General features: G+C 40.3%; 1 protein-coding gene across 1 annotated transcript in view; it reads left to right on the forward strand.

Annotated features, from left to right (window-relative positions):
* The window catches only part of LOC138011449 (uncharacterized), an 11,857-nt gene extending 4,464 nt beyond the window's left edge, over positions 1-7,393 (forward strand). The window contains exons 6-9 of the mRNA XM_068858445.1: positions 1-73; positions 3,148-3,192; positions 4,950-5,072; positions 6,832-7,393. The exon at positions 1-73 is cut by the window's left edge and continues 41 nt beyond it. Of these exons, the coding sequence (XP_068714546.1) occupies positions 1-73; positions 3,148-3,192; positions 4,950-5,072; positions 6,832-6,857 (267 nt within the window). The 3' untranslated portion in view covers positions 6,858-7,393. The remainder of the gene's footprint in view (positions 74-3,147; positions 3,193-4,949; positions 5,073-6,831) is intronic.
* Positions 7,394-12,311: the final 4,918 nt, after the last annotated feature.

The raw sequence follows: 12,311 nt of genomic DNA on the forward strand, positions 1-12,311 counted from the left end.
CCTGAATATGAGTGCAGAGAAGAACACCGCGTGAAATATATGGAAGAATATTGCAGAATGACCTGCCGTTATTGTAAGTAAAGTAATCAGATATTAAATATAACTGAAGTGATTTTCAGCAGTAAATCGAGTAAATCACATCGTGACATTGGTTGTGAAAGCATAATTTTTATAGATTTTTTGATTACGAAACTCGAACACATCTCTTTTTTGAAACAAATTTGAAAGTTTTAGACGGTTTCACAAAGGCGGCCAAAAAAGACGTTCTAGCCCAGTTACGATTTGCAAAGTACTTGTTCCAAAGTGAGGCAGCAGATCTATCAACAACCTCAATGCAGAAAAAAAATCAAAAATCGGCCACTGAACCATGGTCTTTGAAGACTTTTAAACAATGATATTTGTATTCAAAAAATTTGAAATACACTGGCCCGCTGCATGAAACCTCTTTTAAATTTAAGGATTCCGCGTGTTTTATGGGGATAAGCTATTATCAGGTAGGTTGAGTTGGGAGAGAACTTTTTCATTTAACTGGACTGATCAACATTTTTAACCGGCATCCAGAAGTTCGTCGTCTTTAACAGGTGGGCGCAGGAATTAGCAACGAAGTTTAGGAATAGCTGCCCCTCGGAGTTACGGCATAAGAAAACATTTGGGAAAGCGTTTTATAAGGAAATAACTCAGCTCAAGGCGGTTAACCAAATTCAGAAGGGGAAGAACTAATTTGAATGTAATGACTGGCTCATGTATAATGATAAGAAATGAACTTTATCGAAATGTCAAGTCTTTTAGTGCTGGGGCACTATTTGGGAACACCGCTGTCCATAGAAATCAAATCAAACATTGGTTTTTGAGGAGATTGGAAAACCGGAGTACTCGAAGACACATCTCTCAGAGCAGAGTAGAGAACCAGTTAACTCAACCCACATTTGACGCCGAGTCTTGGAATCGAACCCAAGCAACATTAATAGGAGGCTAAGGAGGCCACTGGGCCCGCCACTCCTGCCCCCTCCCCTTGGGCAGGATGGTTGGTGCAGTACTCGCTTCCACCATTTTGGCCCGAGTTTCGATTCCTGGGCTAAGCGTCATGATTATGTGTGTTGAGTTTGTTGGTTCTGCTTCGAGGCGTGATTCCCTGCCGTGCCGTGCCGTGTCGTTCTCTGGGTACTCCAGTTTCCCATCTCATCGAAGATCAACATTTGATTCGATTTGATTCACAGTTTTCCAAATTGGTAGATCTCTCGTGCTTAGCGATAAAAGCTTGGGATTTAATGAAATGAAGTGGGCAGTATATTATATCCGGATGCCAGATCTGAATTTAAACCACGAGCTAGGTGGTGCAACCGTAGCTAGCCGTGTCGGTGGCGGTGGATACCAGAGAACTAAATAAAACTAATAAAATAATGTCCTATTCTTTGTATCTATCTATTGTTATTTGCGACTCTCTAGCATAAGACCTTGAAGGACCTTGCAATGTTCAAACTAGAGCACAAAAAGGATTTCTGCATTCGTCTCAGCACCTCACTACTGCGCATCACCAGTAGCTTCCTCGTTGCACTTTTGTGTCCTTTCGAATACCCGTCCAGGACGTCCATTATGAAATTAACTGTGCCGATCTGGTAGCCCGGGCATTGCTTCTTGAGTTCCCAGCATAAACAGGCGTACTTGTGCGTTTTCTCTGCTGCCGATTTTCGGCCCTGGGACAGCTTATCTCCAGCATAGTGATTGTCTTTTTCTGCTGGTCAATGATCCTCGCGTCTACTCTGTTGGTGCGCACTTTTCCGTGTGTCGTAGACGCACACGGATATATCCCAATATGCCTCTGCCTTAACATTTTCGTAGAGTGACTTTGGTTGTGTGGGAGAGTACCAAGGTGGGATCAGTCGTCTCTATCAATCGCTGGTCATTTAGGAGCTCGAAGGATCTTTAGAGCTGCATTATGCGTCTCAATGTATTTAGTTTGTGCGAGCTCACTGCAGCCACAGAGTACGTGTGCCACTGACTCCTGGGCTTTACCACACAACTTGCATGTTTCATCTGGGTTCTCGCTTGTTCGGGTTTTTCTTGCGTAGTATAGCTTGGTCGGAAGTAGCTGTTCGTATAACTCGCCGGTGCCTTCTATGGTTTGCGTTGTTGCCGTCCGCCAGTTATACATCAACTCGTTCTGAGATCAGCTTTCCCTACCATTTAAGTTCTCGGATTTTCTTTTGACGCTTGCGCTGCAAAGCTTTCTTGGTCTACACCCCGATTTTGTGACCTTCTATCGTCGCGCCTGTCGCTGTGACGCCCGATGGCGAAGGATGTTGTAGCTTAATCCCCCGTTCCTCTGCGTACTTTACGGCGTCTTTTACTAATAAGCGTCTCCCTGTTGTTTCTGCCCTTTCCTCAAACTGTCGCACCACGTTCATTGTTGAATCTGCGTTGCTGTATAACCTCACCGCTGCTTTGATCTTAGTAAGTTTGTACTCGGACTCTATCGACTTTAGACCTCTCCCCCTCCCCCCCCCCCCCCCCCGATCTTCTTGGGACCCTAACGGGTGCTTCCCTCCATTCTCCGCAATTACTTTTCGTGACTCCCTGTGAAGTCTCTGCAACTCTGCGATAGGCCAAACTTACGTCCACATAAACTACGTTAGTACGGGAAGCCCAAACTGGTTGGTTGCGACTACTTTGTGGTGATCTTATAATGAGCTTTTCCATATCACAGAGAGTCGTTGTACGATGCATCGTTCACAGAAATACAGGCAACTGGATTTCAATGATGCTCTCAATGTGACTGCGCGATGCAGTTATGAACTATGCTGTCAGTCGATACATGTATTTTACTCTGTGGCTGCGTGATGCAGCTCGAGTCAAATACCCACATTTCACCCTTGCTCACCATAGAGTGTCCAGTAGCTCAGTGGTTGAAGCATCCGTACTAGATTACGGAGGGTCGTGGGTTCGAATCCCATCTGGGGCTCGGAGTTTTTCCGAGTTTCCAGTGGGTTCAATTGTAACACCTTTCATTTAATTAGTATTATTATTATTACTATTATTATTATTCTTCGGACAAGCATTATGCAACCTGATTTTCCAAGTGTGTCATGCTTTGCGTTGATAAAGACGACCACAATAATGACGACGTCGATGATGATGTTCTTTCTTTAGGCATACCTAGCACGCAGCCAAAGCCACCTCATCCCCTCCAGCTGCGTAAGTATAACTTGTACCATTTTTTATCAATGTTCTTACATGCATAATTATAAAAAAATTAGGATAGTACGCGCACTCTCATTGGTCAATAGCTGTGTTTAGATGAGAGTAATTATGTAAACACGGCTGTGACATCACACGAATTTTGACTGGTTATGTGTTGTCAGACGCGCGTTTTTATTGGCTGGTGTGAAATGTGAGAGTGTGTCAAGAAAATTTGTTTCAATCAAGAAACTAAAAAAACAGCATTTTCCTTCATTTGTCGAATTATTTTTTCGAAGTATTTTATAAAAGTAATAGAGGAGGTGCAAATATCGCACTGAACCTATCCAAATTCGTAGCAATTCCATCTAAAGCGCAGTAAAAATTGCGCATGCAAGTCGCGATTGGTTTTGGTTGTCTTCCTCATTGGTTGATAAACTGGCGCAAGATTTTTAAACCGATCACTGAGCGTAGCAATTGCAATCGTGTGGTTACTTCCGACAGTCATTTGAAAACTGCTCAAACTATTATGGTTGGAAAATCTCGCGCCAGTTTATCAACCAATCAGAAGGAAAACCAAAACCAATCGCATAAAAGCATTACATACATACATACATACATACATACATACATATATACATACATACATACATATTTTTTTTTACAATCAGAACAGTTTTACATTTAAGCAGACCGGCAGATAGCAAAGGCTAATCTAGGCCGGTATGCTTTGGATAAGTAAATTACAAGTCGTCGATTTATTTATTTGTTTAGTTATTTAATTTATAACGTAAAAGTGTTGTTTAAATTTTATTTATGCTATACAAGGTAGTTAAACTACTACAATAAACTGAACTATAAACTAATACTATCTATGATAATACAGCCATTACGAGTTAAATAGTTAATCTGTAAAGATATAAGTGGAAAAAGATTTCATTTTTTGAATAATTTCCGGTACGTCAATGTAGGAGTCCTCATCATTTAGAGTATTTATGAGCTTTTGTTTTTGAAAAGGTTTTGTAAGGATAAAGGAATTTTGTTCCATATTTTTGCTCCGATTCTAGAAAAAGAATTTGCATGGATGGACAGTCTTGAACGCTTTATGTAGCGATCTTTAGACTCACAGGATCTAGTGTTATGGTAATGAACACTGGAGACATACTCTAATAAAGGCTGGATACTTTTTTTTGGTGAAGTTCCGTGTGGAACATCATACATCAAGTTAACTATCGTTTCACAATAAGGAATGTTAGCGGTAGGATATTGGCATCAGTAAAGAGAGGGATAGCATTCTCACGGCGGCCAGAAGAGTGGATAAAGCGAAGGGCTCGTTTTTGAAGCTGGAGGAGTTTATCAAGTGAAGATTTATTTGCCTGACCCCAAGCTACCAAGCCATAAGTTAGATAGGGTGCTATTAGGGATCGATAGATGGTTGAGAGAGTATGCAGTGGCACAAAATATCTTAATTTAGCAATTAGTTATACCGTTCTGCTGACTTTGATAGCAATATGACTTGCACGCGCGATTTTTGCCGCGCTTTGAGCAAGTTACGTGGAACTGTTACGAATTTTTATTGGTTCATTACGCTGTTTGCACCTGCTGTGATTGGTCGAAGCAAATACTTTAGTATTTGTTTTACGACACTTAATTGAAAACCGCCTTATTCAGTCCGTCGATCAATCAATCATTCAGCCACTTGCCAGTAAACAATCTAGGGAGTAATTCATTCATTCATTCATTCTTTCTTTCTTTCTTTCTTTCTTTGCTTTCAGCTTGTAGAGATGAAGATGAAAAAGCTTGCGAAGCTTACAAAGGCCTCTGTCCTAAAGGAAAATCAGAAAGAATGACAATTGTTGAAAAATATATGAATAAATACTGCACGAAAACTTGCAATGGTAAGTTTTTACAGGAACTTGCATCCATGCACCCATTTCTACATTATTCCTTTGAGTATAAAAGCCTTATTCCAATGACTACTTTTTCTTGAACTGGGAATATGTTCTGTTTCGAAACCTTGCCAATTTTTTTTTTCATTTAAATATTTAATTAATCTGTCCCTAAGGTTGTCTGAGATTCATGATTTGAGGATAAAGTGATTCCAAACCGGAATGATAAATTTTGTGATCTATAGGCGCAAGTGATGATGTTTTGAGAACTTTCAAAACATCACGAGTGACCATATATCACAAAATGCTCTAGCAAGTTCACACGACTTTTTATTACTATATACTCCACAAAATTACTCCATCGCTGTGTTTCCATAGCGACTTCCGTATTTTGCACTCTTTTACCTATTTATGCATTCGTCATTGACCAATCAGAAACACAATATTCTGTTAAGTATATAATAAGGGGAAATAAGAGAGACGTTGCCTTGTCATGGTTAGTTTGCCGGAGTTTGCGTACAGTTTCCCGAAACTTTACGAGACATACACCTTATTTCAAAATGGCCGCCATTTTAGTAATCTTTTGTTTCATTGTAAACTGGCCCTTTTGGCCTCGCTTTCAAACGTAAAATTCAAAAGAATATTTACCCTTGAACGAGGACAACAGGGCCACTTTGCAATCAAACAAAAGAATACTAAAATTGCGGCCATTTTGGAATAAGGTGTATTTTCGGGTGTCACAATTTCTTTCGTATATCAAGAACGGAGAGGATTCAAGTCGTTAAACTTCACGGGCATGTTTCTTTTAGTTGGCTTAGATCGGCTTTCCAAAATAAGCGGCTAGCAGTTTCAGAGATGGCTTTTCGGGACTTAAGAGAAACGGGCCCCATTTCTCAAAAAGTGCCGAAAACTTTTCGGGCCCGAAAAGCCACCCGTGAAATAGCCAACCGCTTGTTTTGGAAAGCCGATCTTTTAACATGTTTTCAAGGTAACAAAAAGAAAAATAACTGTGAAGTTTGATGAATTAAATCCTCTCCGTTCTTGAGCTATATAGGGAATTGTGACACCCGAAAATGGCCTGTAAAGTTTCGGGACTTTCGAGAAACGGGTCCCAGGCCAGAGGTTAGAGATATGCATGATATAAGATGTTCAAGAAATCACGTCGATGAGATTAACATTAACATCACAAAGTAATACTATCAATGGTGTGATTAAAGAAGAAAAATCATCGTTCAGCACGTGCGGCACGCATTCCGTTAAATTTCTTTGCTGTAGTCTGCGAGTCACCTAATTTAACGTTTTCCCGAGAACACTTGCATACAACAGCGAATTGTCCATCCCCTATCTGCGGCAGCGTTCATCAGCTTCTCCTCCTCTCTCTCTCCTGAGATGCCGAGTCAGGGCCCCTCTCCACTTTGAGCGAAATACTTACAGTAGGACAAAGTTATATTCTGATGTGACATTTCGTCGACGTTACCCATGTCGCTAATAGACCATTTCCGAGTTCATGTCTGCGAGTATACGTGCGATTTTTTCCTGATGGTATTAGTTCAACTTTACATATGAATGAAAACTAATTTCATAAGAAGAACTTCGCACTTAGACTCGCTTTGAAGAGGAGGCAGATATGAACACAGAAATGGCTTATTAAATTCCCTATTGCAAGTAAACTCTATCCAATCACCCAGGCTACCAGCGAAAACTCGGTGTACTTGTTGTAATCTGAATGTTAGCTGTGTATAACATAAAACTTTGTTTTATTTTTCAGTTGGAGAATGCCAATACTACAAGTGAGCATGCCAGCCTGTTGTTAATCGACAGATGCAGTGCATTTTAACGTCTTGTTTGTAATGCAGAAGACGATTGGATGTGTAACAAAACTAAGATTTATATAGGCTTTGTTTTTAGACGTTGAAGCGGTTTGCAATTGATTGCCGAGTCATTTTCTGATTCCTATTAATTTGCTTAGAAATCTTCCGCCTTATCGTCAGTCAATCGTAATATAAACGATATTAATTGGAGCCCTGGGCTTCATCCTTGTGAAATTGCAACGGCACTTGACTCAAATAGATGTACCATTAGATCGCACACCTCAGAAGCCAGCTCTTTCGGAAACAACAGTGTTTCTGTCTGAGGTCTGTGTTGTGACGTGATAGGAAGTAGTTTTTCTGGTATGCCTGAACATTTACTCAAATTCAACCGTACCATGTGACAATGCAATAATAATAACAATGATGTTTTTTATGGCATTCGATTGCAAACCACCTCGAACTGAAATGCAGATGTAACGAGGTTTGTTCAAAAAATAAAGAGTGTGTAAGAGAGATAAAGATTTGTTGTTTTCTTTCATGTTCATGTGATTGAAGTGCGGCCTCACTGATGATACAAGGAAGGGTTACGTTTTTGCAAACGTTTGCCGTGTAGCACTTATATTTCAATAGACTTAACTACTAGAGGGTAATGTGAAGCGCTACGTTTCTACCCATGTAAACCATGTGAGCGTTAGCCCTACTAATGGAAATTGGCCCACACAAGGACAGAAAAACTCTGACCAGGGTGGGAATTGACCCACAATCTTCGGGTTAGACCACCGCTGCTCTATCGACTGAGCTGCAAGGTCAGACGGGAGCAGGTCATGGGAATATTAAGATGTCAATGTCACAGCAATGAATATGTATAAGTACAAGGAAGGGCTACGTTTTTGCTAACGTTGACCGTGTAGAGTTTTTCTCTGTCCTTCTGTGGGCCCATTTCCATCAGTAGGGCTAACTCTCACATGGTTTATAAGGGTAGAAAAACTAGCACTTCACAGTACCCTCAAATAGTTAAATCTCACTGATGCTAGGCAATTTGAACGCGTACCCCAACCCCTCTACCTTCCTCTTTCCCGTTTGCATCGTTGTTTAGTGCTTGTCCCCTTTTATTTTGTAACAAAGACCTAAGAATACTTTTGACGATTGTGTCGGGCTATAATTGTATCTTTTAGAGGTTTTTTCCCGAGATTTTTTAAGATTTGTGCCTTTCATTTACAAAAAGTTGCAAAACTTAATAGCAATAAGGTTTGTTTATAGAAAGAGTACACTTCGATGGAAAACCAGCTCCATTTGGATCCCTAATGCACAGGATGCTGAGACGTATCCGGGACCTTTTGCATAGCTTGTAGCGCGTAATTCACAAGGGACCAATATCAGTAATCCAAGTAGGGGCTTAGCCTGCGTAGCAGGCGCAAAAAAGGGGAGAGAAGGGGAGAAAAACGCGCGAGGAAAAACGCGGCAGTCCTCCCTCCCGTTTACCCTCCCTCCCTCCCCTTTTAACGCCTGCCACGAAGGCTAGTCGGGGATACAATATTTGAACGGGTAGTCTATGACCAGTGAAACCACTATCTTACTGAAAACTGTATTATCTCTCGTTATCAATCCGGATTTCGTTCCCTACACGCTACGGTTACTGTGTTACTCGAAGCTACAGATAGTTCATTATCCCTCTTGTTTTGTCATTAGCATTAAGGTGTGGGGAATAGTGAACCCTATCGAGCTGACAGATGGCGTTAGCGGGGCAAGCATGTCAGTTCAGAGAGTAGAGCGCAGAGAAAATGACTACCAAGTGCCCCATAGGAGGCAACAAGGTAACGCCCAGAGGGCAAAACGCTTGCTGAGTCACATCTCGTTACCCTATATCAAACGAGACACTAAAGTAAACATGCCATGCTTTATAGGGAGAAAAATACATCGCCTTATAACAAAGGCGACTCCGCCTAGAAAAGTCCAAGCCCGAGATTTCAAGTCCTATACCCTAAAATCTTTACACCTTGCGATTGGGACAATCTCGCGCATAAATCACCCGGGTGAACGGCATTGACGAAATACAATATTCAGCTTCCTTGACCTAGGAAACTTCGCTCTGACGTCACTGGCCCACATGTTCCAAGGCTGGCAACGCTGCATACGGGGCAACTGAGGCCGCGGAATTGCGATGATGTAAGAAATTAAGAAAAACTCTTAATGAAAAGGAATGCCTTTAACTTTTTCTTGTAAGTGGCTAATGATCTTTGAGACCTAATATCCATTGGCAGAGAGTTCCACAACAATGACACTACGACACAAAAGGCTCTCTTTCCGTAGGATTCCAGGTTGTAGTTTAAAACTTTCAGTTGACACTTTGAAGCAGATCGAGGATTTCTGGTTAGAACATAGTAATGAGGTCTTGAAGATAGTTACTTGGCAGAAATTCCCTCACGTGCCTTAAAGGTAAGGACTAGAGTCTTGAAAGCGATCCTACTGTCGACAGGCAACCAGTGAAGATTCTTGAGCACAGGACGAATATAATAATACTTCCTGCATACCACTATCAAGCGTGCTGAACAATTCTGGACGTCTTGAAGTCTTGTAATGAGATTCTTAGATACACCGCATGACAGGGCATTACAATTATCAAGTCTGGACGTGACTATTGAACGGACAATGATTTCAGCAGCATGTTGAGATATGTATTTCCTGATTTTCCTGATGTTACATAGGTGAAAAAAGGCAGATTTGCAGATCAAGGTAAATTGTTGATCCATGGTCAAGTTATGATCAAACATAACACTAATATTCCTAGCACATTCGGTAGGCAGAATCATTTCATTTCCAACAGCAACGGAAAGAAGAGGCGGCATTTGTCTATGGTTAGGATGAACAAGAAGTTCAGTTTTATCATCATTTAATTCAAAAACTTGAATTATACTGCATCCAAATCTTGATATCATTAACACACAACTCGATTTCGCATCTGCCATACACGCATCCTGAAAACGAAAAGATAGACAACGCTAGGTATCATCTGTATACGTGTGATAAAATATATTATGACGTCGAACAATATCGCAAATTGGAGAAATATACAGGGTAAACAAGATTGGTCCAAAGACGGAGTCTTATGGGACTCCGAAAGGTTGATAACACCAAGATGATGATTTGGCGTTTGCAACTACAGCTTGAAGACGGTGCGATAGATATAATTCAAACCACTGTCGAACCCTCCCTTTGATGCCAAATCTGTTAGCTAGTGTGTATAACATGGTCGGAATGGTGAATTGTGTTGAATGTGGAAACAAAGTCTAACATGAGAAGAATAACAGAGCAGCCACTGTCGAGAACCATCAGTAAATCATTTTGCACGCGAAAAAGTGCTTTCTCCGAACTATGGCATTTTTTGTAACCAGACTGGTAGATGTCGTTCAAATCATTCTTCCCCAAGTGTGTTGAGATTTGCAGAGCAAGGGTTTTTTCCTCAACCTTTGAAATAAAAGCCGGACGAATTTCCACCTTTTTGTGTTTTTGTTTTGATTCTGCCTGTGAGTGGTTTCGTCTCACCTCACCGCGATAGCGCTTTTTTTGTTTCTCAGGCTTTTATTCCTCTTTTGTTTCGCAACCCAGTCAAGGAACTAGGCAAGTATAAAGTCAAAAAGGACAGGACACTATTTAACCAGGTAGTCCATTCGGATCAAACGCATTACCCCTACACTGGGCGCAGTATCAAAATTTCATCAATTATAACTGGATTATGTGTGCCTCATATAAGCGTATGACGTTGAATTTTTATGGGTTTTATCTACTTTAGAGTGTTTTCCATATTATGGGGTGTGTCTTTTGTCATGGAGACGGGACCAAAGCGGGTGGAATGAAGAGATCGTAGAAGGATACTATTTATGTAAGTACTTTCAAAATTTCGTCATTTAACTTTACTCTAGGTGAGTTCAACGCATCTAATATCAAGCTTTAATTTTTAAAGGTAAGCAAAAACTCTTTTCTTCGTAAAGAGCTGGTGTGCTCAGATTTTTTTGACTAATCGCCTCCTTTAATGAGGTTTTATTAATATTGGACCAAGGGGAAACGACTAGTTTGTTATTACTAGCCAGAATTTCTCGGGAAAATGTTATTATTATCCTTTTCTTACGATCTTTTATTTGAAAAAGGATATGTTCAACGGTTTCGAGGTATGCTGCACAATTACGACGGAAAAGGTCGCTTGCTTGCCTTGATCACAAGATTAAATTCAAGTGCGCTAATTTTTAATTTGAATCGCCCAGAACAGTTCAGAATTTCATCTACACAATCAACAATCCATGCGGGTTTTATCTACTTTAGAGTTTTTCCATATTATGGGGTGTGTCTTTTGTCATAGAGACGGGAACAAAGCGGGTGGAATGAAGAGATCGTAGAAGGATACTATTTATGGGAATACTTTCTAAATTTCGTCATTTCACTTTACTCTGGGTGAGTCCAAGCTTTAATTTTTAAAGGTAAGCAAAAACTCTTTTCTTCGTAAAGAGCTGGTGTGCTCAGATTTTTTTGACTAACTGCCTCCTTTAATGAGTTTTTGTTAATATTGGACCTAGGGGAAACGACTAGTTTGTTATTACTAGCCAGGATTTCTCGGGAAAATGTTATTATTATCCTTTTCTTGCGGTCTTTTATTTCAAAGGGGATATGTCCAACGGTATCGAGGTATGCTGCACAAATACGACAAAAAAAAGGTCGCTTGCTTGCCTTGATCACAAGATAAAATTCAAAGTGCGCTAATTTTAATTTGAATCACCTAGAACAGTTCAGAATTCATCTACACATTCAACAATCTATAAACCCCAAATATCAATCGAAGTCGGTGTTTTTCTGTTATACCTCAGTGTATATTTAGGTTACTTTTGTAATGTACTGATCTGTCCATGGGCTGCATATAGCCGCCTGTTATTCCGCGGTAATTTGCAGACAAGCATATGCACTAGAAGCACGTCCCCGTTACTGATACATATTTAATTGCTCATCCAACAACTTCGAACGCTGGAAAATATCACTTGTTTTTTCAAATACCGGCTCTCACGTCAATGAAATTCTAGGTCTTTACTAGTTCCAATTTTTTTAGATCCGAAGAGTTGTCTTTAAGCTTTACCGGCTTTAATAAATCAAATATATTTTACCGAAAAACGTGACTTTTGAAGGTAGAGCCTTAACAGATTTGTTGATTTTGGAAACCGATTATGCTCTTCCCATAAAACGTCAAATCCTTAATGGATCTTATCAGATGGTAAAACTTTAGGATATCTAGATGTGTCTTTTCCAAGACATATTACTGTTACCAGCTGTATATTAAGATATGCAGTGCTTAACTGCTTTGTGTGAGTAAAATGCACTTCAACGAATACTCTTCTCTAATGGGCATTTTATTTTCAATTTGGACTCCCCACTGCATTGGTCCACTGATGTGCAC

This window comes from Montipora foliosa, chromosome 7 (genome assembly GCF_036669935.1).
Source record: "Montipora foliosa isolate CH-2021 chromosome 7, ASM3666993v2, whole genome shotgun sequence".
Lineage (NCBI taxonomy): Eukaryota > Metazoa > Cnidaria > Anthozoa > Scleractinia > Acroporidae > Montipora > Montipora foliosa.